Source organism: Dasypus novemcinctus, chromosome 15 (genome assembly GCF_030445035.2).
Source record: "Dasypus novemcinctus isolate mDasNov1 chromosome 15, mDasNov1.1.hap2, whole genome shotgun sequence".
Lineage (NCBI taxonomy): Eukaryota > Metazoa > Chordata > Mammalia > Cingulata > Dasypodidae > Dasypus > Dasypus novemcinctus.
The window spans coordinates 88,774,826-88,802,667 of record NC_080687.1 but is presented as its reverse complement, the minus strand read 5'-3'; the positions used below and the strand labels follow the sequence as shown (position 1 = coordinate 88,802,667).

Genomic DNA, 27,842 nt, shown 5'->3' with positions numbered 1-27,842 from the left:
TCTTTCTTCTGTGTCCGATTCTTCTCATTTGTGTGTACTTCTGTGTGAGTGTTCATTTATATAGCCCACAATGGGGCAGAAACTCAACCCTGCATGCCCTAATCTTAGTAAAATCAAGTAAACATAAAACCTTTGATTTTAATAAAATCAAAGGGTATCATGCCCAGAGGAACAGATCAGTTTACAAACATAATATCTCTTTTTGGAATTCATAACTGCCACAGTTGGCCTGCTATCTTTACTAGCCTGTTTCTTAGCAAGCATTTGTCTGTGCTGCTTTAGGCAGGAGATGGCACATTTATCCTTTTTGCTTCTCCTTGAATCCATCAACTCCTTCTGTCTCCCACCTAGAGAGCAGGTGTTTTTTTTTCCTGCTGCACAGTGTCTCTCATGGGGGAGCAATTTAGAGAAAACAGCTTTTGTTTTATGATGAAGGTGCCAAGAGGGACACATTAAGCCAGTCAAAAGAATCGTTAAATATCAAAGCCACAGCACACCTCTTACCCTTCTTTCCCACCCTGCTCCAACCCAACTAGCTGTCTTCCATCATTTGCTTTTTCCAGGAACCACTATAGGTATGGGCCTTTCCAAAAGCTCTAGTTCACCATCTCTGAACCCACTGGCATGTGGAATTTTACTTTGCAATATTAAAGAACACATCTGTTATATTGGTTGATCATTTGTAGATGTTTAATGAGAATATGTTGCATATTCTCCAGTCTTTTAAGAATGTAAATCAGATCATGTCATTTCCCTGCTTAGAACCTGTCAGTGGTTTCCTGTCATATTTAGAATAAAATAAAAACTCCTTGCTGACTTATGAGCCCTTCAGCAATGTTTTTCAAACTTAGTTGCAAATTAGAGCCACCCAAGGAGCTTGGAAAAACTTCCAGTGTCTAAGGCCCATGACCACAGAGTCTGAAATAATTGGTCTGAGCAGTGTTTTTTTAAAAAGCTATCCAGAGATTCTAACAGGCAGCCAGAGTTGAGAGCGATGGCCCTGTGATCCAGCTCCTGCCTTCCCCCTCACTGCTGTACCCTCTGCTAATAATGTTTCTGTCTCACTGAAATAATATGTATTTAAGCAGTTTCAATCCTTTACATCTGTCTGGCTTCTTTCCGCTTTAGGACTTTTATACAGGCTTTCCCTTGCTCTAGAATACTCTTTTGTGATCTTCACATGACCTTTTATATCCAAATCTCAGCTTAAATATCCTCAGAGAAATCATCCTTGTTCCACTAGGTCATTTGCCTATCATATTATCTGATATTTTCTACATAGCATTGGCCACTATGGGATTTTTTTTTTTTTCTTATTTGTGTCTCTTCCTTCTTTCCTCCTCCCCTCCCTTTGTCTTTGTTCTCTTCCCACTGGAACATGAGATCCATATTTATCTTTTCCACTGCTGTATCCTCAGCATCTACACCCAGTGCCTCTCATGTAGGAGACATTCAAGTGGTTTTTTTTTTTGAATAAATGAATAAATTTTTCAAAATTAGATTATTTTTAATGGTTCAGCTCAAATCTGACCTCTTTTGCCAGCTTTTCTTGCCTGTTCCTACCTGCTTCAATATTACCCTTTCTTTGAATTCTAAGGTGAGAGATTCTTCTACCATTTAGTTGTATACAGCAATGTTATATCATTTTTATTTTTTTCCTGAACTGTTAACTAAGATTTGTTATTTTTTCATTTTAATGTATTTATATCTTGTTTCTTCAGCTTGATTCAGATTCAGCTGTTATTTTTTAAATACCCACAAAGTGCCTGGCATTATCTCATTCAATTATATAAGGTATTTTACTCACTTTGCCCATTTATAATATATTATTAAGGAAGTAGTAGAATTGGAATTGAAACCCAGCTTTCCTCACTCTGTATCTGCACTCTCAACTGTGCTACCTTCCATGTTGGCTACCTGAAGGGATTTTGGCAGAGCTGAGTGAGGCCAAAATGTTATATATGCTCCAGGGGTCTTCCCTGAATCCTGACTAGGTAATAAGTGTTTACACCAACCTTGATTTTACATCCTATTTGTTACTTGCTTTTAAAAATGAATTTCTTATATGGCAAATAAGATTGCAAATATTTAAACTAGAATTGATTGCCATTCTATCAGAGTCAGACATTTGTGATAGAATGCAGCCAGGCTTATAGCATCATTGGAGTAAAATGTTGTTCTTTAGTTTTTGTGTGCTAGAGTACTCTGTAGCATCCCTATGCTTTTGGCCTTCCTTTTTGAAACTGTTCTTATTTTTATTTACTGTGTTGTCTGTGAACATTTCCTTCAAAAACTCTAATAAGTTGGCTTACTTTTTTTTTTTAATTTTTAAAGAAGCTTTAGATTATATAAATCTTAAATAAAACATATATTCCATACATTCTTGACTCCATGGTTTATGGTGAAAAGTTAGGTGTTAGTCTTGTTGAGGTTCCTTGGAAAGAGAGTTGTTTTTCTTTTGCTCCTTTCAAGATTTTCATTTCTTTTTGAATTTCAGCTTATTTACTCTGATATGTCTATTCATGTGTACTGGTGTTTATCTGAATTTGAATTCATTGAGCTTACTAGATGTCTTCCTTGCCCTGCAGCCTTCTGTTGGCTTATTTTTTAAATATCATAGTCCTTACATCATTGTTTTTGTTGTAGGCAACAGAATCCATTCTGGCTACCTAAAATGGAGACAAACTTATTATGGGGTAATAAGTAGCTTATAGAATTCTGGAAGCTGAGGAATGGAACTTGGATTCTACCTATCTATGAATTACAGAGCCAAGAGAAACACCCAGTCCCACAGTACAGCTTCAGCCCCAGCTTCCCTTGAAGAGCTGACTGCCACCTCACTCTCATTGCTCGCTTCCATTTTCCCAGTTTCATGCACATGAGAAAGTTTGGAAGAACCTGAGATGCTTATAGAACTCTACTGCAAAGACATCTAAGAAATGTTTTTAGTTTTCCAGCCTCTCTCATACAGTAAGGATAGTAGAAGGAGATTTGATTGGGTGTCTTCGTTGAATACATAGTATATAATTTGCACCTACACTGACTTTGATTTTCTATTTTATTTTGTGACTTTATTATCATGTCCTTTGGTTGGGTCAGTTGTTAGTGAGGTAGTGAGGTAGACTTCTAGTTAGATTCAACCAGAAGAATTTTGGCCTGTGTTCACAATAAATCTTTAACTAGACTAGACCTTCTTGAAATGGATTCCAACAACTACAGCAAGTATAGATAGCTACAAATTATTCAAATCAGTTTCTTCCCATTGGTAGTAGGATGACTTAAAGCAATGTTGATATGCTTATAACACCACCATCTTATCCATAATGGGCATACTTTTATATATATTAGGTTAAAAATAGTTCTTTAAGAGAAGAACTTAAAGGAAAACCATTAAAGAGTTAAAAATAATTTTACAATATTAGTGAAATGAAAGGTCTTTTCATTTGAGATCAAACATAAATGACACAGGAATTTTGGCAGCATGCCTTGTGTTCTGTTCACTGAGTATGCTTAGATTCTAAACAATGGCTCCATTTCTTTCTATTCAGGAACCGAAAAACTGAGCATTTGGTGTTTATGCAATATTCTGCCACTAATAGGTATGGACATAAATAACCCCTTATTACAAAGTTGATGCTTTACATCAGCTAGTAGTGCTGTATTCTTTTATCACTTAAATCCCATATTTTCTTAGTATTTGCACAACTGGTAGAATTGAGGTAGACCTGGAAAACCTATAAAATTCTTACCTAGTTCCTTTAGAAAGAGCATCATTAATATTAATAATACTTATTTTCCCAATCAAAAAAAAAGTATACAATACCCACTGTGTAGATTCAGAAACAAGAAAATAATCTCATCCATGTAGAGATATAATTACTTTTAACTAAAGCTCTTTTATTTCAATCATTTATTTAAAACATAAAATTTAAAATAGAAAAGATAACTGCCTTCAGAGGCATTTTGAGGTGTGGAGAGCATTATAGTGACTTTTCAAGTCTTCTTAAGAAGTTGATTAAGAGTCAGCATTGTGAAGGCTAGCCTGAGAAGTGTTCAATTGGTACATTCCTCTGTATACTCTAAAGTCTATCCATGAATTGATTAATCTAGACCAGCTTTTTCCCCTATGGAAATCTTTGTTGTTGTGCTTGTTGTTAAAATAATATTCTTGAGGGTAACTGGTTGCTCTCCTTATTAGCTGTGTGTCCTTGACTGGGCAAACAATTTAATTTCTTTGTACCTCAGTTTCCTCATCTGTGAAAGTGAAGGCAATAGGAGTACCTGTCTCTTAGGGTTAAAAGCACTGCATGAGTTAATTTAAGTCAAGTACTTGGCACCTAGTTAGCCCTCCATAAGTGCTAACTGTTGTGATTATTTCTGGTTCTTTTTTTTTTTTTTAACTCCTTAACGTGCTGTTCCTATATGATGACCTGGCCTCCTGGGTAAAGTTTTCTCAGTCTCATTATCAAAAATAACAGTGCTGCTTCTGATTTGGTGTCTATATTTTGGTTATTATGACATATAATTTTATGTCATTTTTTAACGTTGGATATTAGAAAGGTTAGATTCAAGTTTTTTATCCTTATGGTGTGCACTTTGTATATTGCCTTTACTTTTCTTGACTTTTTCTTGTTTAGTTTTCTTTATCCATTTACTTTGAACTTTATAATATACTAAATCATACATATTTTTGCAAGCCAACTTAAATACTTTCTGAAACTCTTCTGGGTTCTCAAATGTGGTACAAAGTTGGATTTTTTAACCTGGTTGAGGTCATATTCTATGTACACTTTGATAGCCTACTTTTGCTATAATCACTTTAATCTTCCACCAGAAAAATAATATATGCATTGTAATGTAAAATTTTATCTTCTTAACAATATTCATATTTAGTAGAGAGGTAGCTCAAATTTCTTTATATACTAAAAATTTTTTTAGTTGTCTTTCTGAAGACAGAAATTCTAAACTTGTTCTAGCCACTTTGCACACAACTACTCAGTTATTTTATTGAACTAATGACTTATATCGGGATTTCTCAGGGGAATCGCAAACAAAATTAGCTTATACCACTAAAAGGTACTAAAAACATTTACAGCATATGATTGTTTATGGTTCAAAATATGTATTTTCTGATACATTTCAGCCAGTTACATTTTTTCTCATTTTAATAAGATGTTATTTCTAGTAGAGTTTCTCTATTGCAAATCAAAAGAGAAAATTCCAAATGACATAGAATCTTAGGAGATATTTAGGTGTTTTCCAGGGATCTGAATGAACATGAGGTGTTGGAGGTTAGACAATGGTAGTCCTAAAGGAACTAGATTTCATGTCCTGTTATTTTAAGGTTTTTAAAGGAAACACAGAAAGGAAATGGTTCATGCTCTATGATATCATTAGTGCTATTTTTATTCTCTTAAGTTCAAAAGTGTCAGGGATAAGGAAAATGTATGCAAAAATGGGGACATTCCTCTTTCTCGATTTTTTTTATCATTGTGCTTTTGAAATGCCCATGGGGAATAAGCAAAGACATACATACACAGACATATACATAGTTTTACCTTTCTAATTGCTAATAGGGATGTGTGTGTGTGGGGGGGAAGAATAAGGAAACTATATGTAATTTTAAAATTTATGTTTATATATTATATATATATTAATACAATGTTTTCATGATACCAAAAACCATTTGAAAATGCTGTTATTATATTTTAAAGATTAGTTTATTGCTTGAAAATTGATTAATATCAATGACCCATTCAAACTGCTGTAAAAGTTCTCTTAATGAGGTTCGATTAGGTCCTGTCCTGGGACTGTTCAGGTTTACTCTGGTGTCCTTCACTTTCACACAGTTGAAAATAACTTCTGAGTATAACTAATATTGTGGCTAGAAGGGCCATCTATCTCTTAAGGAAAAGCTGGAGTTTTCGTAGTATCTCCTAATTTAGGATCTTAATTATGAAAACCAATAGCTTATACTGAAGGAAATGCTTTTTTCCTCAAGTGAATATTTTAATGCACTGATATAGTAAAAGCAAAGAAGGACTCTTTAATATGATGACATGCAAAGAGTTTAGATGATAAAACTGAACTAAGCTTTGTAGGGTGGCACCGTGTGGGAGCGCGGCGACAGCAAGGGTCGGCTCGTCTCCAGGCGCCGGTGCGAGTCGGACCCGGGTGGCGGAAACGGGCATTAAGGCCCTCCGCTTGGGGTTCGGGCGTACTGCCCGCCCCTCTGCCCAGCTGCACCCGCTTCCCCCTCGGTGGCCTAACCCCGCCTCTCCCCCGAGGGCCACCGCCGGGCCATGACAGCCCCGCCTCGCTGCCGCCGAGAACCCTGGCTGCCCCGTCTTCTGCCCGCAACCAGTGATGCACCCCTGCATGAACCTATCAGCCGTCTGCTGCCCCCCGCCACACCTCCTACCCCTCCCCCGTCTTTGCCCTATATTAACCGCTGTACTTCCTGAATAAATCAGACTTGCGCACAGATCCTGGTCTCCTCGGTAGTCTTCTTCCTATCGCGCGTCCTCCGCACCTTGCCGGCCCCGGAGCGCCTTCTCAGAAGGCCCCTCCGTGTGTTGCAGCCCTCCGCCCGAGCCCACACCGCCCCTGCAGCGGCCCTCCGGGCGAGCCCACACTGCGACAAAGCTTGTCTTCTAAGAAATGTCAAGTATAATCCATTTTTTTACCCCTCTGAAGATTGAAAAAAGGAAGACTATTTCTGGTCTGTAGTAATGTTGGGCAGTAACAGCAGTGGGCTTGATGATTTGTTACACCTTGTCCTAGAGCAACAGATTGTTTCACCAGAGTGAATATAAGGGAGTCTATAACTGGTTGGTTTCAAAAGAGGAACCCTATGTACTGGTTATTTTTTCATCATCTCTATTAGTAAATGTTTATATAATTGATTGAGAGAAGTACTGTAGACCCTGTGTAGATTCACATGATATGAAAGTACTTTGGAATCGTGACAAATGAAGTAGTACTTTTTATTATCATGTATAGAATGGTGACTCATGATATGTTTGTATGAGATGAGAAATTTTTCCTGTTGAAATAAAAATAAAAAATTAAAAAAAAAGACCAATCACTAGCCTCAATTCCTTAGGAGTCTTTACCTCTTATGTTAGAGTCACGTTCCTTATTTAATTATCTATCTATCTATCTATCTATCTATCTATCTATCTATCTATCTATCTATCAATTAGTTCTCTCATCTTTTTTATTTGGACCCAAGCAAAAGACTGCAGAGCTGAACTGGACAAGGATCTCATCTGTTTTCAATCTAGAGCTAAGCAGATTCATAAAATTTTTTTTATAAAAAAAAATAACTACTCATTTATTTTATTCATTTAGTAGGGTTTTCTTTCTTTAAAAAAAAAATTACACAAACACTCTCCCTTTTCCCCAACTCCACCCCCTACTCCCCCATCACCTATAATCTGCTTTCTGTCTGCAAATTTGCGATTTGTAGTCATCTCCTATAAGTGGTATCATACAATTTTTGCCCTTATCTGTCTTGCTTATTTCACTGAGCATAATGTTTTCAAAATTCTTCCAAGTTGCAACATGCTCATAACTTTATTTTTTCGTAGAACCAAGTAATATTCCATTGTGTATGTACTGCACTTGTTTATCCATTCATTTGTTAGTGGACACTTGGGATGTTTCCAACTTATGGCTACTGTGAATAATGCTGCTATAAACATCAGTTTACAAGTATCTGTTTGTGACCCTGTTTTCATACTCTTTGGGTGTATACATAGAATTGGGATTGCCAGGTCACATGGTAATTCTATATTTAATTTTTTGAGGAACTGCCATATTGCTTTCCACAGTGGCTAAACCATTTTACGTGCCTGCCAACAATCTGCTGGAGTTCCACTTTCTTGTCATCTTCTCCAAAACCCATTTTCCATTTTTTTAAAGTATAGCCATCCTTGTGAATGTAAAGCAGTATTTCATTGTGATTTTAATTTGTATTTCCCTAGTGACTATTGATGTTAAGTATCTGTTCATGTGTTTATTGGCCATGTGTTTATCGTCTCTGTAGAAATATCCTAGTCATTTGTCTATTTTTTATTTGCTTATTTTATAGAATTTCTGTATATATTCTAGATATTAAGCCCTAGGATATATGGTTTCCAAATACTTTCTCCCATTCTGTAAAATGGCTTTTTACTTTCATGATAAAGTCCTTTGATGCACAAACATTTTAAAATTTGATTTCATCAAATTAACCTATTATATCTTTTGCTGCTTATTCTGTTGGTATCAATTCTAAGGATCTATTGACAAATCCCAGGTCATAACAATTTGCCTCTATGTTATATAGTTTTATGTTTTAATAAGAAACAGGTGGTAATTCAACCTGGACCTATTGATTCAGAATCTTCAGAGTTTTGGGGTTTTAACATGTGCATTTTCCAAAAGTTCCCTTTGTGCTCTTTATGATATGTATTGTTGATGTGCTAAATCATTTTCTGTTTGTTTTTATTTTCTGTGACAATATGGATATATTTTTAGTGAATGGTTTTCTGGAATAATTAGTAACAAGGTTTTTTGGCTTTTTTTTGTTGTTGTTTGTTTTTGGTTTTTTTTACATATATCTCTATATTAACTTTTATCTCTTGTGCCATCTCAGCTCCCTTCTATATTAACTTTTAAGAGATCATAAATACACATTCTTTATGGTTTTTAAAAAATCAGTTTATCATGAGAATGACCCACTTTATTTATTTTGTGGGTTTTTTCCCCCTATTTTTCTTGCTAAGTGATCTGCTTACTCTTCTGTAGCACAGTCATGAGTTGGAAGTCATTCCCACCATGAACGGTCTTAATAATCACTGATGATAGTCATGACTTTCATCTTGGCTCTTGTGACTATCATTAGCTGCACAGAATGATAATGCTCATATAGTTTGCATGGAATAGAAAATTCATAGTCGAAGGATTAAATAAAGATTTAAACCAAATTTTGGTGATGTGTCAAAGCCCCTTAAGGGTGTGGGAACTTGAAGAGTATGAGTGTTCTTGTTTCTCAAGTGTCTTCATGACTCAATCTAAGTCTATTCATACTTTCTAAATCAGTTCTTAGGAAGTTAGAACATTGAAATAATTAAGAGATACAATTTTATCTTAGCGTCACTATGGATTTGTTACCATTGTGAATACAGACACATTTATTTGTTTTCTATCTGCTTAATACTTGTCTATGAAAGAATTGGCCAAGGACTTGTAAGTTCTTAGGTAAAATTTGCTGTAAAGATTTATTTTTTGTGTTATGTAAGTGGAACAAATTGTATCTGAAGTTGATAAAAAAAAGTAGCTATCATTTCAGCATTAATGCATATAAGAAAAATTTGTCCATGTTTTATGACACCAGTATTTTTTTACAGTAGGTAGACTTTTATATGACATATCTATTAATAGCTTTCTTAAATCTGTTACACTATTTTAGTGCTAGCACATTGTGTATGTACTTTAAAACCTTGCTTCTAAGTGCCATGCTATTGTTTGTCAATTCCTGTACCTCATCTGATGATTGTCTTACTCAGTTTCCTCCATTATCAAGTCTTTAAAATATAATGAGTCATTGTGATGTTCTCTAGCATGGCTTTTCAGGAGAACTCATCAACTATAAGAAAACACACGTTATTGATAAGCATCTCCGGGCTTCTGCAATGAATTTGCTTGGCCTCTGATTCTTAAAAAAAATTGGCACATTTGTCCCTGCAGGAGTAAAATTGATTGAGTTGAATCTATTAAAGTCAGTGGAAATTACTACCATCATCTATATAAATACCAAATGAACATTAAAAGAGGAAGAAAATGCTAACTGAAAAGGTAAAGAAGAGAAAAACCTCACTTTTATATTATATGGAAGAGTGTTAGGAGAAAACCTCAAAAGACCAAAAAACCTTTTCTTTTACTTTGATGGACTGGAGAAGATGACTTCCCAGTTGTATGGAATGTTATATTCCAAGAGAAGTAACCCTGTAAAGCTAAATAAATTACCATCTATGTCTTAAAAAATTAATTCTCACATTTTCTTTGGTTCATGGTGGGGATTGGTTTTAGGATATGACTGCACGTGACCTATTGCAGCAGAGGTACACCCTTCCCAATGGAGACACGGCCTGGCGCTCCTCGCCGCTTGTGAATGCTGCTCTGGAGGGGAAGCTGGTGCTCTTGGATGGCATTCATCGAGTCAACACAGGCACACTTGCTGTATTGCAGAGGTTTGTATGAGTTACTAAATATGCTGACTTTAAAAAGTAAAATTATATAATTAAAATGTAAAAATGAAAAGAAACACTGATTTGAGTAGTAAACATATAACTCATTTAAAAATCTTTTTTGTTTGAACTGGATTACATCGATACTGAGAAACTCATAATTCCATATCTAAGTACTGTGGTAGACTTTTTTTTTAAGTTTATTTATCTTTTTTAAAATAATTTTTATTACTGTGCTCTCCTCCCACCCTGAGATACCTCCCTTGTCTGTCTGCTCACTGCATCAGCTCATTGTGTCTGTTTGTTGTGTCCACTCGTTGTGTCTGCTCGTCTTCTTTAGGAGGCACCGGGAACCGAACCCGGGACCTCCCAAGTGGGAGGTGAGCACCTAACTGCTTGAGCCACATCTGCTCCCAGGTAGACTTTTTAATTGTAGTAAACATAGTACTGTAAAACTTCAAATAATAATCATTTTTGGAAAGCCATTGCCAAAGCAAAATTCTGTGTGTAAGAGCTAAAAATTTTTCAGTAGTAATTTTGAAAGACTTTGTATATTTTGATTTTTGCCACAAGTCATACAACTTATATTTCTGTAATTTGTTAAAGTCAAAGCTTCAGTGTATACAGACTTCTTATAAATCACAATTGGCTCATTCTGTTGGAATCTTTTTTTGAGAGAGAGAGAAAATGTAATACTTTGGGTAAAATATATAATGGCTGCCTGATTATATGTTACGTAGACTAAAAACGTTCACTTTATGGTTATAAACTCAATCATTTTTGTATTTTCTTAGTTTGGTTTAGTTTAGGTTTAGTTTAGTTTCTTATTTTCTTAGTTTAGTTTAGGTGGGGAAAATATCTATACATTCCTAATTAACTTCTCTAGAGTTTAATGTTAGTAGAATACTGTAAATATGTAACTTTCATGGGAAAATATTCCCATTCTATATAATTGTAGAAATTAATGATACTGATTATTTTTGTTTCACCATTGTTCTATAACTTGTAGATATTTGATTTTTAACTTTGACTTAAGAAAAATCATCTAAGGGGAATAAATCATTTCCTCAACTATTCAAAGAGTTCGTCCTTGGTGAGACATAGATATTGAGTTTAATTGCAATATTCCAAATACATTGTGTTAATCCTTATGAGATTTGTGACATTTAAAAATAATCATCACAAACTTTTAGTGCTTTACCATTAAAAATCCCACAGATTTGCAATATTGTTCTCTCCCAAACAAATGCAGATGCAAAACAAAATGGCATTTAGCTACATTGTTTTACTGCATATCTCTTGCTTGTTTAGCCAAGTAATAGTAGCAGCAGTTACCATTAATTGAGTACTTACTCTTCCTGGGTATTGTGCTAAGCCAGTGGTTCTTACACTCTCAACAACCCCACTGCTCAATATATACCCCAAAGAATTGAAAACAGGGACTCAAAATATACTTGTATAGCAATATTCATAGCATGATTCACAATAGCCAAGAGGTGGAAATCACCTTTTAAGTGTCCATCAACAGATAAATGGCTAAATAAAATGTGGCATATCCGTACAGTGGAATATTATTCAGCTTCAAAAGGAATGAAGTTCTGATACATGCAGCAACATTGATGAACCTTGAACACATTATCCTAAATGAAATCAGTTGGGCGCAAAAAAAATTTGTATGATTCTACTTACAGGAAATATCTAAAATAGGCAAATTCATAGAGACAGAAAGTAGATTAGAAGCTACCAGGGGCTGGGGGAGAGATTGTTTAATAGGTAGAGTTTCTGTGTTGTGTGATAAAAAAATTTTGGAAATAGTACTAATGATTACACAATGCAACATTGTGAATGTAATCAACACTATTAAACTGTACACTAAAAAATGGTTAAAATGGCAAATTTTATGTTATATATAAATGTGTGTGTTTATTTTTATATCCACAATTTAAAAAAACAGTTAATTTATATCCTAACTTTCTTCCTTATTCCCTTAGGTTAATCCATGATCGAGAGCTAAGCCTCTTTGATGGCTCTAGGCTGCTGAGATTAGACAGGTATACACGTTTAAAAGAGGAGCTGCAAATGTCTGATGAGCAGCTACAGAAGAGGTAACTTTGGGTACTCTTACTCTGATTGTGAGGTGTGCCTTCTTTATATTGTTTTTCTGTACCTAGGGTCAAGCCTTGGTAACTTCAAACTTAATTTGGCATCCTGGGCATTCTAGTAATTTGCTATTTCTTAAATTTAGGTGGCTATCCAAGATGTATTCTGCACTCTCAGTGTAACTTTTGGATGAGTTTTAAAATATTTTATGAGAACATTAGTCCAAGAAGGTAATCCCTCCTCTGTTACCCTAGCAGTTCAGTTCTGGCTGCAGACTTTGTATACTCTGAGTGGAACAAAAGCCTCACAATTAACTCAGTCCACCCTCCCTGGAAGTTGTCAGTTATTCCCAGACAGGACTTTTGATGCAGGATCATTCTTTGTGGCTTGTTTAAATGCTCTTTCAGAGATTTAACACCCAAATACAATATGTGAATCTTGATTTGATCCTGGATCAAGAAACAAAATGAAAAGCAAGTATAAAAGGTAAGTGGGAGAGTTTAAATGTGGACTATGTAAATTGCGTGATTGAATTAATATTAATTTTCTTATGTATCATAATGGTATTGTTGTTATGCTGGAGAATATTCCTAGTTTTAAGAGAAGTATGCTGAGGCATTTAAGCGATGAAGTAAAAAAGTGTATAACTTACATCGCTTCAGGAAAAAAAACATGTATATGTGTACAAACACATACACACACACAAACCACAGAGAAAGATTGAGATATTTGTAGAGAACCATACAAATGTGGCAACATCTTAATAATTAGTGAAATCTAAGTAATGAATATATGAATGTTGATTATTCTATTCTCTCAAATTTTCTATAGATTTGAAAAATTACAAAATAAAAAGTTTGAAGTAAAATATTTCCTTTAATTGTGTATTATATTTTCAATTAAAGAAACTTTAACATATATAATTCATTTTCTGTCTCATTACATTTCCAGGGATATTTTGACGCAATTAGGAACTAGTGCCTTGAGGAACTCCTAGTCAATTAATCTGACTTTATTTAATTGAAGCTCCCTGCCCTAGGGTTTGCTGCCATATTTTAAATGTTAAAATCCTATGTAAGAAAATTAAGGGTATTTTTTCCTTTTTAAAAAAAAGTTTATTTTATTTATTAATCTCTCTCCATCTCCTCGTTCTTTGCACTTGCTGTGTCTGATCATCTTCTTTCTTTTTTTAGGAGGCACAGGGAACTGAACCCAGACCTCTGAGGTGGGAGGGAGGTACCTAATTGCTTAAACCACCTCTGTTCCCTGCTTTGTTGTGTCTGTCATTATGTTTTTCTTCTTGTGTCTCTTGTTGCGTCAGCTTGCCTCACCTGCCTGTCACACCAGCTCATCCTCTTTAGGAGGCACCAGGAACCTCTGCTCCCTGTTTTGTTGAATTTCTCATTATGTATTTCTTCCTGTGTCTCTTGTTGCATCATCTTGTTGTATCAGCTTGCTGTACCTATCTGTCGTGCCAGCTTGCTCTCTTCTTTAGGAGGCACTGGAAACTTCCCATGTGGTAGGTGGGAGCTCAATCACTTGAGCCACATCTGCTTCCCAATTGTATTTCTTACTGTGTTTATGTTTTAAGCAGAGTTTTGTTAACATTTTCCTTGGAATTTTTTATAGAAGAAAAATTTTAAATTTCTAAGTTATTAAAATTTTCATTTGATTATCTACTGCTTTTACTTCTGAGGTGCACATTATCAAACTCCTGTAAATGGCTTGGCTGAGTTGTCTAGGGGGTCAAGTTATAAAGATTCCTCTCATTTCATACTTTCAGTTTTTTGTGTGTTTTTTTTAAAAAGATTTATTTATTTATTTATTTAATCACCCCCCCTCCCCCGGTTGTCTGTTCTCGTGTCTATTTGCTGCATCTTGTTTCTTTGTCCGCTTCTGTTGTCGTCAGTGGCACGGAAAGTGTGGGCGGCGCTATTCCTGGGCAGGCTGCACTTTCTTTTCGTGCTGGGCGGCTCTCCTTATGGGGCGCACTCCTTGTGCGTGGGGCTCCCCTACGCGGGGGACACCCCTGCGTGGCACGGCACTCCTTGCGCGCATCAGCACTGCGTATGGGCCAGCTCCACATGGGTCAAGGAGGCCCGGGGTTTGAACCGCGGACCTCCCATGTGGTAGACGGATGCCCTAACCACTGGGCCAAGTCCGTTTCCCATACTTTCAATTTTTAACTCCAGCTTTTGTACATGATCTGCATGTGCATCACCTGTTAGTAAACAGTTTATATTTTTTAGTAGATGAATCAAAGCAACTGGGCAATAGTTCTCAGCATGCATACCTGTCAGTTTTCCTTATGACCTCATGAGCATTGTACTTCTCACTAGAAGTCCAGGAAATAACCATCTACTATGAAAAGTACTGAAGTTCTTCCAAATGAAAACACTTTCAGGTCTGAGCATCATGTTCGGGGTTTGGCTCAGAGTGGCTGGTTGTACTTCCTTCTCAAAGATTCCTGATATCATCACGACTGATTTTGCCTCTTCTTTGATTACAAGCCAGGCTCAGTCCTAACTTCAGAGGTCATTCTGAGCAGACGGAGGGAGGGAGGGTGGGAAGGGGAGAGAAAGGCGGGGGGGGGGGGGGGGGGGGTGCATAGCAATGCTTTGTTTTCTCCACTTAATTTTATTTTCGTTTTATTATCAATATTATGCAGAGCCAGATGAGGTTTCAATGCTTTTTATGGAAAACACCAGTATCTGTCATATATTCTTGGCTTTCTCCCATTTCCTACCACTCAACAGCTACCACTTTCACCTCTTAGCTACTTCTTTTGGTATTTACCTCCATATCACTAAACAGAATGTTATATTGATATTTCTTAATTCATTTTTCAGTGTTAAGCATTATCTTTTGATTTCCTACTGTGGAAAATTAAGATTGAGCTCTTTTTCACTATCCCACTTCTCTTTGGGACGATGAAAACATTCTCATAATAGACGGTAGTGATGGTAGCACAGCATTGTGAGCATAATTAACAGCACTGAATTGTATATTTGAATGTGGTTAAAAGGAGAAATTGTTGGTTGTATATATGTTACTAGAATAAAAATTTTAAAAAAGATCCATGTAACTGCACAACGTAAGAGTGAATCCTAATTTAAACCATGGACCATAGTTAATAGCACAGTTATAAAAATGTGCTTTCATCCATTTTGACAAATGTTCCACACCAATGCAAGGGGGTAATAATAGGGTGGTGTATCCGCATCCTATATTCTATGCATGGATTGTTCTGTAACCCACAACTTCTCTAATATATATAAAAGAAGAGGAAGTGTGTTTTTTTTTTATTCTTGGTGTCAGAAGAGGGTTGTACTGTTGCACTGGCCTAGCAGAAAGACCAGCTTCTATTGTCTTGCACAAATGAATAAATCTCCTACCTCCAGGGGATCAGGATTCTGAAAACAGCTACTACCAATCTGAAGAGTAATACATCTTGAGAGTTGTTTTTAAAGTCTTGTTCCCACTCACTAATCGGGTGATTTTGTTGAACTCAGATATCGTTTTTTGTGTTTTTTAAAAAAGATTTATTTATTTTTTTTTTAGAATTTATTTCTCTCCCCTTCTCCCCCCGCCCCCTCCCCTATGTTGTCTGCTCATTCGCTGTGTGTTCTTCTGTGTCTGCTTGCATTCTAGGTGGCACCAGGAATCTGTGTCTCTTTTGGTTGCGTCATCTTGCTGCATCAGCTCTCTGTGTGTGCCGCGCCACTCCTGGGCAAGCAGTGCTTTTCTTGTGCAGGGCAGCTCCTTGCAGGGTGCACTCCTTGTGCATAGGGCTCCCTTACACGGGGGACACGCCTGCATGGCATGGCACTCCTTGCATGCATCAGCACTGCGTGTGGGCCAACTTACCACGCGGATCAGGAGGCCCTGGGTTTGAACTCTGTAACTTCCATATTGTAGGCGGGCGCGCTTATCAGTTGAACCAAATCCACTTCCCTGAACTCAGATATCTTAACTGTAATCCGTGGAGCTAGTCATGGAGGCAGTGCCTAGATGCAGCAGTATCTGGGGAACTTTTGAAAAAAAAGATTCCTGCACTTCATTATAGGTGACCTGAATGAACTTTCTAGGTCCCCCAGCACAGCACCTTTGTGATTCTTATTTATGGACTGATGATTGGGTGCGGTTGATTTGGAGAGTACACATGCATGTTATTGATGCTCAGCATCGAGTCTTTCTTTCCTTCAGGTTAGATGTTTATTGAGTGCCAGCTCTAATATGTCATAGTCCCTGCTTTCTGTAGTATAGTACATATGAAGAGAGAGAGATATATAAATAAGTAATTACAATGCAGTTTTTAAATGTTAGACCAGAGCACTATACAGAATGCTATGGGAATGCAGCAGGGGAAGTGACTATTAATTGTGCCTTGAGAGGTTAAGAAGGACTTCAGGAGACCGTTTAAATCAGGATTCTCCTTAACCTTCTCTTTTCCTTGGGCAATCTCAGTCACTCAAATCTTTTCCTGTTATCTATACATTGACCATTCCTTACAAGATTCAGCTTAGTTCCCTGTCCTAAGTTCTACCTTCCTGACTGTTTGATATCTCCCCCGAGGTGTCCCAGAGAAACAGCTCATTTCTCCAAACCTGCTATTCCTTTTGAGCTCCTGAACTTACTGAATGGAACTACTTACTCCCCACTCACCTACATCAGAAGTTTAAAATATCTCATCCACAAATTTGATCACATCACTCCACTTTTTAAGTGACTTTCCATTGCCTTAGGGTTCAGGGCTGACATCTACATGCACCTGCCTTTCCAGCCTCGTCTTTCAGCATAGCAGACATCTACTGTCCCTCTTCTCTTTTCTCTTCTGTGACACCTTCTCTGACACTCCTTTAACTCTTCCCAAGGCCAGCACAGATTTAAGAATCTATTTTCCTCTAGACCCAGCTTGGCAAATTTAGATACCTATTCTGCTTTCATAAATGTATAGTTTTCATTTTTGTGTTTGTCAAAACTCTTTTGGTTACAAGTTAAAAAAACCAATTCAATAAATTGCTAAATGGAATTTATTGGTATCTCACATGCTCAAAGGAAGAACAAGTATACAGTTGAGCTTCAAGAATAACTGGAGCCTGGGTCTTGAATGTTGTCAGGGCTGTGTTTTGCTTCTGTAATTTTACCTCTTCGTTTCCAGTGTCACAATACCTGGCACATAGTAGGCCATTTGGTACATGAGTGAATAATTTCACTTGTAGAATGAGTGAATAAATCTCATCTCTGGGATATATACTAAAAAACTCAAGGCAAAGGTCATTTTATTAATCTACTCTTTAGGGAACCCTCTGAGCTAGCAGTGTTTCCTTTTTTGAATTTACCAGTTAGGAATACTTTAATGCCAGTCCAACTTTTTCTTTTTTAAAAAATTTTCTTTTTTTGTTTGGACATCTACCTTTTAATGATAAATCTGATAGCATAGATCTCATAACTAACCGCTGTTAGCAGTGGGCTACCAATCTCATAGTGTAAAACCCAGTTTCTAAGCAATTTTATTTGACTCTTGCATACCTTCATTGTATGTTCATTCTTCACTAAGCTCATGTAACTGATCATTTCCAGAGGGCTCTACAGGCTTTCACATTCTTTGCAGGTAATTCATATGTCTAATATACCCTTCGGAATAGGTTAAGAAATGCTAGCTTAAAAACTGTTAGAGACTTTGCTACTTGTGTTACAGAACAAGAGGAAAACTGAGGACTTAATGGTTAGAAATAGCAGGATGGCCATACACAACAGACTCTATGCCTGCTTTTCTCACAGGAAAAAAGGACCAAAATAGAACTACTTCCTTTGATGAGAAAAACTTCTTCAGGGAAAGGGGGAGTACAAATATTATAGGCTGCTGAATGCTTGCCTTCCTGCCTTTGGCCAGAGCATAGATGAGCGGGTGAGAGTTCTTGTGAATTCCCAACAGTTAGTTCCTAACAAGGATTCTGGTTAGCTGAAGGAAGCAAAAAAGATCAGTGACTTTGTCTCATTTCCAGTTTCTGCATTTTTATTGAATATTTTTATTGGTTGCTGTTAAACATTGAAAACAGTTTATTTATAATCTCTGAGCCATTATTGGTCAGTGGTGAAACATAACTGGACATGTTGGCACAATCCATGATCAACTAGATCCTTTGGACACTTGCTCTTTCTCTTACCCATGTTTGAGTCAGGATCTGAATGTTCTCTCCTACATTTTCAGATGCTTAAGCATTTCCTTGCTAACCAATTGGGCCATGTAAAATTTTAGCAATATTCAAGGTAGACTCAGCATTTTATTCCCCTTTGTGCTTGAATCTCAAAACAAAGAGCCTTAAGAATCAGTGTAATAGGTCGTATTACTAAATTGAGGAAGAAAAATTTTGATTATGTAGATTGACTCAGAAAAGGCATTTGACAAAATCCAACATTCTTTTTTTGATGAAAACTCTCCAAAAGATAATAATAAATGGAAACTTTCTCAACATGATAAAGTGCATGTATGAAAACCTCCCAGCTAACATTGTACTCAATGGAAAAAGACTGAAAGCTTTCCTGCAGATTGGGAACAAAACAAGGATGTCCACTGTCACCACTGTTATTCAATATTGTTCCAGAAGTTCTAGCTAGAGCAGTTAGGCAAGAAAGAGAAATAAAAGGCATCCAAATAAAAGGAAGAAGTAAAACTTTCAGTATTTGCTGATGAAATGACCCTATATCTAGAAAATCTGGCAAAAATCCACAACAAAGCTTCTAGAACTAATAAGAACACAGGGTAGCAAAATGACAGGATACAAGTTAAATACACAAAAATCAGTAGTGTTTCTACATGCTACAAATGAGCAATCTGAGGAGGAAGTCAGGAGAAAAAATCCAACTTACAATAGAGTAAAAGAATCAAATATTTAGGAATAAACTTAACCAAGGTCATAAAGGACTTGTATACAGAAAACTACAAAACATTGCTAAAAGAAACCAAAAAAGTCTAAATAAATGGAAAGACAGCCCATGTTCATGGATTGGAAAACTAAATATCAAAAAGATATCAGTTCTATCCAAATTTATCTGCAGATTCAATGAAATCCCAATAAAACTTCCAACAGCATTTTTTATATAATTGGAAAGGCCAATTATTAAATTTATTTGGAAAGATAATAGGTCCCAAATAGCCAAAAATATCTTTGAAAAAAGAACGAGACTTCTGAGAAGATGGTGGATTAGAAAGACACAGGACTTTCTTCTCCATCAGAAAAATAGCTAAAGGACAGGCTGAAACAGCCTGTAAAAAAGATCTTCTAGGGTTTAGGACACGAAGGAAAGACTGGACACTGCTCAGAGGAGAGAGGGACAAAGGAGAGGAATTCCAACAACAAAACTGTGAGTTGAAACAAGCAGCGGCTGCTGCCAGCACCCTCCGCCCTCCCCAAAGATACTTTAGAATACTCAGGCCTCTGGGCTTGGCTACAGGTAATGGGAGCTCCAGGGACACAGCCAAGGCTGATTCAACTTCTGGCCTACAAGTTTGGTAAACTGTGTTCCCCCGGCCCTTCCAGGCTGGGTGGGACCATGCCATGGTTTGCCCTGGGAGTCGGCAAGGGGCTAAAGATATATGACCCTCCCAATTTCCTTCTCTACTAACCGGAACTGATGGCTGAGGACGCAGAGGGGAGTGGAAATACTTCCTTCCTGGGATACAGGCTGGAGAACTGTCTCTGAGAAAGTTTGAAATATGAGGTTCTTAGCCTCCAGGCAGGGAGCTCTATCACATTGATCTGGTCTGTTTTGCAAGAAACACAGTCCAACCAGGCATTGAGCTGAAATGGCCACCAAAGAGTGCCATCTGCTGGCAGGTCAAGGAAGTTCACATGAGAAAATTAAAAATAAATAAGAAGGACTTTTTCTGGCTTTATAGCCTCCCTTGCGAAGGCCCTAGGAAGTGGGTCTGCAACCAATTACTGGGTCCAGAACCAGTTTTTAGCACCTAGCAGGAAAAATCCTAACAATCCAGGCCAAGCCAAGAATCAAAGAGCACAGGTAATGCACAGCCTCCTGCCACCAAATCCCTACATATGGGAAAGAAATTGAGCATCTGAGTAAACTACATGCTAATCAGATACCTAGACATCAGCAAAAAAAAAAAAAAAAAAGAGTCATACTAAGAAAATGGAAGACATGGCCCAAGAAAAGGAATATATCAAAGCCCCAGAAGAGACACAGGATTTGAGAGAAATAATTAATGAGATGTGCACAAATTTCCAAAATCATATTAATGAGTTGAAAGACAATATAACTAAAGAGATAACTGACATCAAGAAGACATTGAGGGAAGCGGACTTGGCCCAGTGGTTAGGGCGTCCGTCTACCACATGGGAGGTCCGCAGTTCAAATCCCGGGCCTCCTCGACCCATGTGGAGCTGGCCCACGTGCAGTGCTAATGTGTGCAAGGAGTGCTGTGCCATGCAGGGGTGTCCCCTGCATAGGGAAGCCCCCCATTCAAGAAGTGCACCCCGTAAGGAGAGCCGCCTAGCACAAAAGAAAGCGTAGCCTGCCCAGGAATGGCACCGCACACACAGAGAGCTGACACAACAAGATGACACACCAAAAAGAAACACAGATTCCTGTGCCACTGACAACAGAAGCAGACAAAGAACCATGCAACAAATAGACACAGAGAACAGACAACTGGAGGGGAGGAGAAAGGGGAGAAAAATAAATAAATAAATCTTTAAAAAAAGAAGAAGAAGACATTGAGCGGGCACAAGGAATTTGAAATCCTGAACAGAAAAGTAACAGAGTTCGTGGAAATGAAAGACAGAATAGTTGAGATCAAAAACAAATTAGAGGCACATAACAGCAGACTTGAAATGGTAGAAGAAAGAATAAGTGATACTGAAGACAGAACAGCTAAAACTGAAGAGAGAAAAGAATGGAAAAACTTAAGCAGGGGCTCAGAGAGTTGAATAACAATACAAAATGCAACAACATACATATTATGGGAGTTTGAGGAGGAGAAGAGAAGAGAAGAGAGGCAGAGAGAATATTTGAGGAAATAAAAGCAAAAAAAAAAAAATTTCCCACATCTCATGAAAGAAATGAACTTACATGTCTAAGAAGCACATGGTACCCCAATCCAAATAAATTGGAATAAGGCTACTCCAAGACACATACTACTCGGAATGTCAGATGTCAAAGATTAAGGCAAAATTCTCAGAGCAGCAAGGGAGAAGCAAACCATCACATACAAGGGACACCCAGTAAGACTTAGTGGAGATTTCTCATCAGAAACCATGGAGGCTGGAAGACAGTGGTATGATACAATTAGGATACTGAAAGAGAAAAACTGCCAGCTAAGAATTCTTTGTGAAGCAAAATTGTCCTTAAAATATGCAGATAAGTGTAAAATCTTCACAAACAAACAGAAACTAAGAGAGTTCATTTTTTAAAAAATCCACTTTTGCAGGATATATTAAGGAAAGCCTTAGAATGTGAAAGAAAAAGACAGGAGAGAGAGGCCTGGAGAAGAATATAGAAGAAAGAATAGCAGAAAGGGTAACCAAAAGAGTAAAAAGACAGACAAAAATACATTATGACATATGAAAACAGAAGAATAAAATGGTGGTGGTAAATAATGCATTTACAGTAATATCATTGAATGTGAATGATTTAAACTCCCCAATCAAAAGATACAGGCTGCCAGATTAGGTAAAAAATGCATGAGCCATCCATATGCTTCTTTCAGGAAACTCACCTTAGATGCAGGAATACAAACCAGCTGAAAGTGAAGGATGGAAAAAGATACTCCAAAACCAAAAAAAGAGCAGGAGTAACTATATATATTAATATTGCACAAAACAGACTTTAAATGCAAAGAGTTTATAAGAGATATACAGAAGGTCATTGTATATTAATAAAAGGGACTATCCAATAGGAAGATATAGCAATCATAAATATCTATGCCCCTAACCAAGGTGCCCCAAAATACATGCGACCCAAACTCTGGAAAAACTGAAGGGAGAAATAGACATCTCTATAGTAATTGTTGGAGACTTCAGCACCCCACTCACATCATTAGATAGAACAACTAGACAGAAGATCAACAAGGAAACAGAGAACCTGAACAATATGATAAATGAGTTAGACCTAACAGACATATACAGAACACTGCATCCAAACCCAGTGGGTTATACATTCTTTTCAGGTGCCCATGGATCTTTCTCCAGGTTAAACCCCATATTAGGGCACAATGTAACTCTCAATAAATGTAAAATGATTGAAATTTTACAAAGTACCTCCTCAGATTATAATGGAATGAAACTGGAAATCAATAATAGACAGGAAAAAAGTCCATTTGCAAAACAACACACTCATAAATAATCAGTGGTTCAAAGAAGAAATGCAAGTGAAATTAGTTAATATATTGAGACAAATGAAAACGAGAACACACTTTTCAAAATGTATGGTGCGGCGGCTTGCTCGGTCGGTAGAGGTGGGGTCTGGCTGCGGACGAGGGGTCGGTCCAGCTTGGGACGAGGGGTCGGTCCCGCTTGGGACGAGGAGTCGGTCCCACTTGGGACGAGGGGTCGGTCCGGCAGCAGACGAGGGGTCGGTCTCACAGGGGTTGCGCGGTTCGGCTGACAGGGTCGCCCAGCAAAGCCGGTGACGAAGGGGTCGCCCGGAGAAGCAGGCGACAAACTGGGGACAAGGGAGGCCAGGCCCTTGTCGGGGGCTCTCAGGACTGGAGGGCGCACGGCAGAAAAACTACCGCGGAGACAAGGTAAACACGCAAGTCCACTTTATTGAGGGAGAGGCAACAGTTTTATAGGGGCTGGGGAAGGCTGATTGGTCGAAGCCACGCCCTGTTCTGATTGGTTGCCGGAGAAAGGTCGGTGGGAGGTACTGAACGGGGGAGGGGTGGTGATTAGGGATTGGCTGTCGCTGTTGCTGGGGGAAGTGGCAGGGTTTAGTGATTGGTGGCTGCTGTTGCTGGGGTAGAGGGCAGACTTGAGTTTCCCGCCCACGCCTGACTGTTGCTGCTGTCGGGGGGGGGGGGGGGGGAGGGAAAAGGGCAGACTGGATTTTTCCGCCCACGCCTGGCTGTTGCTGCTGTCGGGGGGGAGGGAAAAGGGCAGACTGGATTTTTCCGCCCACGCCTGGCTGTTGCTGCTGTCGGGGGGGAGGGAAAAGGGCAGACTGGATTTTTCCACCCTGCGCCTGCGCAGGGAGAAAGAAGAAGAAGGGTGCCGCCCCACAAGGCATCATGTGGCGCCATCCGGGAGGAGGGGCGGCCGCGGAAGCATGGCTGCCGAGAAGGGGAGACCCGAGGGCAGTCTGCGCCCATGCCGAGCTTCCTTCAGGGGTGGTGGTGGGCCCGACCAACCACCCTATTATGGGGGCAGCGGAATTAGGCCTACCGCAGCCGCTCCCCTGCCGGGCCAGCAAACCACACTTCAGCCCGAGGGGTGACCGCAGTATGGGATACAGCAAAGGCAGTCTTAAGAGGGAAATTTATAGCCCTAAATGCCTATATCAAAAAAGAAGAAAGAGGTAAACTCAAAGGTTTGACAAATCAACTAGAGAAACTAGAAAAACAACAGCAAACCAATCCCAAAGCAAGCATCTGGTTAGAATTAATAAAGATTAGAGCAGAAATAAATGAAATTGAGAACAAATATATACATGGAAAATCAAGAAAACCAAAAACTGGTTCTTTGAGAAGATCAATAAAATTAGCAAACCCCTAGCTAGACTAACAAAGAAAAAAAAGACAGAAGATGCAAGTAAACACAATCTAAAAAAGATCATAAGGGGATATTATGGGCAACTGTATGCTAACAAACTAGACAACCAAAATGAAACAGACAAATCCCTAGAGATGCACAAATAACCTATACCATCACTACTAGAAATAGAACTTAGCAAACCAATCACATTTAAAAATCTCCCAGCGAAGAAAAGTCCAGGACCAGATGGCTTCACAGGTGAATTCTACCAAACTTTTGAAAAGTATTAACACCAATCCTGTTTAAACTCATCCAAAAAATTGAAGAGGAGGGAAAATTACCCAAGATGTTTTATGAAGCCAACATCACCCTAATACCAAAGCCAGATAAAGATGCTAGTAGAAAGAAAATTACAGACCAATTTCTACGAAACAGTGCTAAAAGAATGAAGACCTAGACAAATGGAAAGACATTCCCTGTTCATGAATTGGAAGCCTAAATAGCGTAAAGATGTCAATCCTACCCAAACTGATTTAAAGATTCAATGCAATACCAATGAAAATTCCAACAGCCACTTTACAGAATTAGAAAAGGTAATTACCACATTCATTTGGAAGGGTACATGCACCTGAATAGCCAAAGCGTTCTACAAAAGAAGAGCGACATAGGAAGAATTTCACTGCCTGACCTTGAAACACATTATAAAGCTACAGTGGTCAAAACAGCATGGTACTGGCATAAAGATAGACACATTGATCAGTGGAAGAGAATTGAGGATCCAGAAATTATCCCTCACCTATATGTTCAACTGGTTTTTTACAAACCTACCAAGTCCATGTTAACAGGACAAAACAGTCTCTTCAACAAATGACACTGGGAGAGTTGGATATGTATAACCAAAAGAATGAAAGAGGACCCCTATTTCACTCCCTATACAAGAATCAACTCAAAATGGATAAATAACCTAAATATAAAAATTAGGGCCATAAAACTACTAGAAGAAAATGTAGGAAAACATCTTCAAGACCTTGTAGTAGGTGGTGGTTTCTGGGACCTTACACCCAAAGTATGCCCAACAAAAGAAAAAATAGACAGATGGGACTTCCTCAAAATTAAACACTTTTGCACCTCACAGGAAGACAAATCTGTATGATTGCATTATTGTGAACCAAACATATTTTGTAACATATTGTATGATTAATAAAAAATTATATGTATCTAGTACAAAAAAAAATAGAAGAACAAAGTTGAAGGGCTTTTGCATATTGTGTGTTTTTGGTTTTGGTTTTTTTTGAGATACTCAGGACCAAACCTGTGACCTCCCCTATGGGAAGCAGGTGCTCAGCTGCTTTATCCATATCAGCTCCCTGACAAAGTGATTTTTGACAAGGCTGTCAAGCCCATCCAGCTGTGCCAGAACAGTCTATTCAACAAATGGTGTTGGGAGAACTGAATTTCCTTATTGGAAAAAAGATGGAGGATCTCTATCTCACACCTTATACAAAAATTAACTCAAAGTGATTCAAAGACCTAAATTTAAAAGCTACAACCACAAAACTCTTAGAAGAAAATGTTGGGAAATACTTTCAAGATCTTGTGGTAGGCAGTGGCTTCTTAAATCTTAACACCCAAAGCACAAGCAATCAAAGGAAAAATAGACAAATAGGACGTCCTCAAACTTAAACACTTTTGTGTTTCAAAGAACTTTATCAAGAAAGTGAAGAGGCAGCCTACTCAATGGCAGAAAATATTTGGAAACCTATATCCAATAAGGGTTTGATATCCATGTTATATAAAGAGATCATAAAACTCAACAATAAAAAGACAATAAATAAAAGGAACCATGTAATGAATATGATCTAGGTGGGGTTTTAATTCAAAGGACTTGGGAGAAAATGTAGTGTAGGTGTAACAACATACTAAAAAAGCAGTGGTGTGTGCAAGGGATAGAATTTCATCAGTGGATATGGTACAACATATACTAGTAGTGACTGATCCTTTTTTCCTTTTAATCTTAGGTTCTTAGAATATCCTAATTTTTTTCAAAGCTTCTGCTTTGGATAATAGTTGTATTAGCAGCATGATACTATGTACGGCTTATCATTGCCTAGGCTTTAGCTCCCATGACTTAATTTCTAACCTGAATGATCATGTTTTTTCATTTTCCCCCTTACAGATCCATTTTTCCTATCCACCCCTCCTTCAGAATCATCGCCTTGGCAGAGCCCCCTGTTATTGGAAGTACTACACAGCAGTGGCTGGGACCAGAATTCTTAACCATGTTCTTTTTCCATTGCATGAAACCGCTTGTCAAAAGTGAAGAAATTCAAGTGATTAAAGACATGGTAAGAGAGAGGCCAGCTCCAGGCTGTTTTCTTCAACTGTTCTCTTTTTAGGGTGGTCTGGCACATGCTGGAGTAGAGTTGGAAAATTTGAATCTTTCTCCTTGTTTACTCTCAAGTTTCCTCTTGTAATGCTGTAGGTTAGTAGTTCTCAAACTAAAAACATTTTTTCAGAATCATCTGGAGGGCTTGGTCAAACACAGATCGTTTGAACCCGTCTCCAGAATTTTAGGTCAGTAGATCTGGGACAGTACACTAGAATTTGCATTTTTAACAAGCTCTCAGGTGATGCTGATTCTGCTGGTCTGGGGACCACACTTTGAGAACCACTGATGTAGCCCTTCCCTCTTCTTTCTGCCATGTGGAGATGGTTTTAGAATTCCTTTTCCTTTATATTAGCCAAAAGTGATGATTTTAAGTTCTGACTTTAACAGGAGGCCAGACAAATTTTAGATTTTTTTTAAGAAAGTACTAAGTAGTCCTCATTCCCTCAGGACTGTGTTATATACTACACTTATCTGCCTACTTGTCTGGTGGCTTGTAGTATTATTTGATCCATCATTTCAATGCCTGCATTAACCAAACATTGTATTTGGCACTTTTGGGAGTTCTTGATCTGCTCTACTCAGTGCACCAGGCACTTAAATAAAATTTAAAAATTCAGTGGCTGAGTCACATTTCAAGTGTTCAGTAGCCACATGAGGTCTTGTGGCTACCACATTTTATAGTCTAGAGAGGGAATGATTCCATCATCCCAAAGGTCTATGGGACAACACTGGTCTAGATCCCTAATAATTAACTTTTTACATAAATGCCTTTATTGCCTTTTAAATTCTTGATTGAGCTGATTAATTTTAGATTTGTGAGCATGGATCTCACATGGATAAGGATAAGGGCATAGGCTTTAGAGTGAAACCTCTTGGCTCTAAATACCAACTCCACTACTAATTAGCTTCCAGATGTTGTGTAAATTGCTCAACCATAGTTTCTTCATCTGAAAATTGGGATAATACTTCTTTCATCAGAGGACTCATTTGAAGAATAAGTGGGATAATGCAGGTGCTGAAAAGGGCTTAGAGTTTAAAAAGGTCCAATCATTTACATGATCAAAGTATAGTGGTGTATTTTTGAAATGGTCACATTATACTACTCATTGTTCTAAACATCTCTTTATAAGCTTTTAAATTAAAATTTTAGATTTGTTAAAGTTTAAATTTTGGCATAACACAAATCAAATATTTAACTTACTATCAAAACAGTCAAAGTGTGTTATTTGCCTATCTGCTCTTCAAAGTTCATTTATATATTGATCATTCCACTTGGGTATGTGTTTTAAAAGTCCTTGAACAAATGGACAGCTTGATTCTTTTTAATTGGGCACCTTATGCTGCTTAGTGGACACACATGTAAAATTAATATGAAATAAAGGAGTTTGTTTTAGTAAGAAAATGCCT

At 37.8% G+C, this 27,842-nt stretch overlaps 1 protein-coding gene across 1 annotated transcript in view; it reads left to right on the top strand.

Moving 5' to 3' along the window:
* The window catches only part of VWA8 (von Willebrand factor A domain containing 8), a 429,880-nt gene that overhangs the window by 148,237 nt on the left and 253,801 nt on the right, over positions 1–27,842 (top strand). Inside the window, exons 13-15 of the mRNA XM_058276628.2 lie at positions 10,078–10,238; positions 12,227–12,340; positions 26,223–26,391. Of these exons, the coding sequence (XP_058132611.1) occupies positions 10,078–10,238; positions 12,227–12,340; positions 26,223–26,391 (444 nt within the window). The remainder of the gene's footprint in view (positions 1–10,077; positions 10,239–12,226; positions 12,341–26,222; positions 26,392–27,842) is intronic.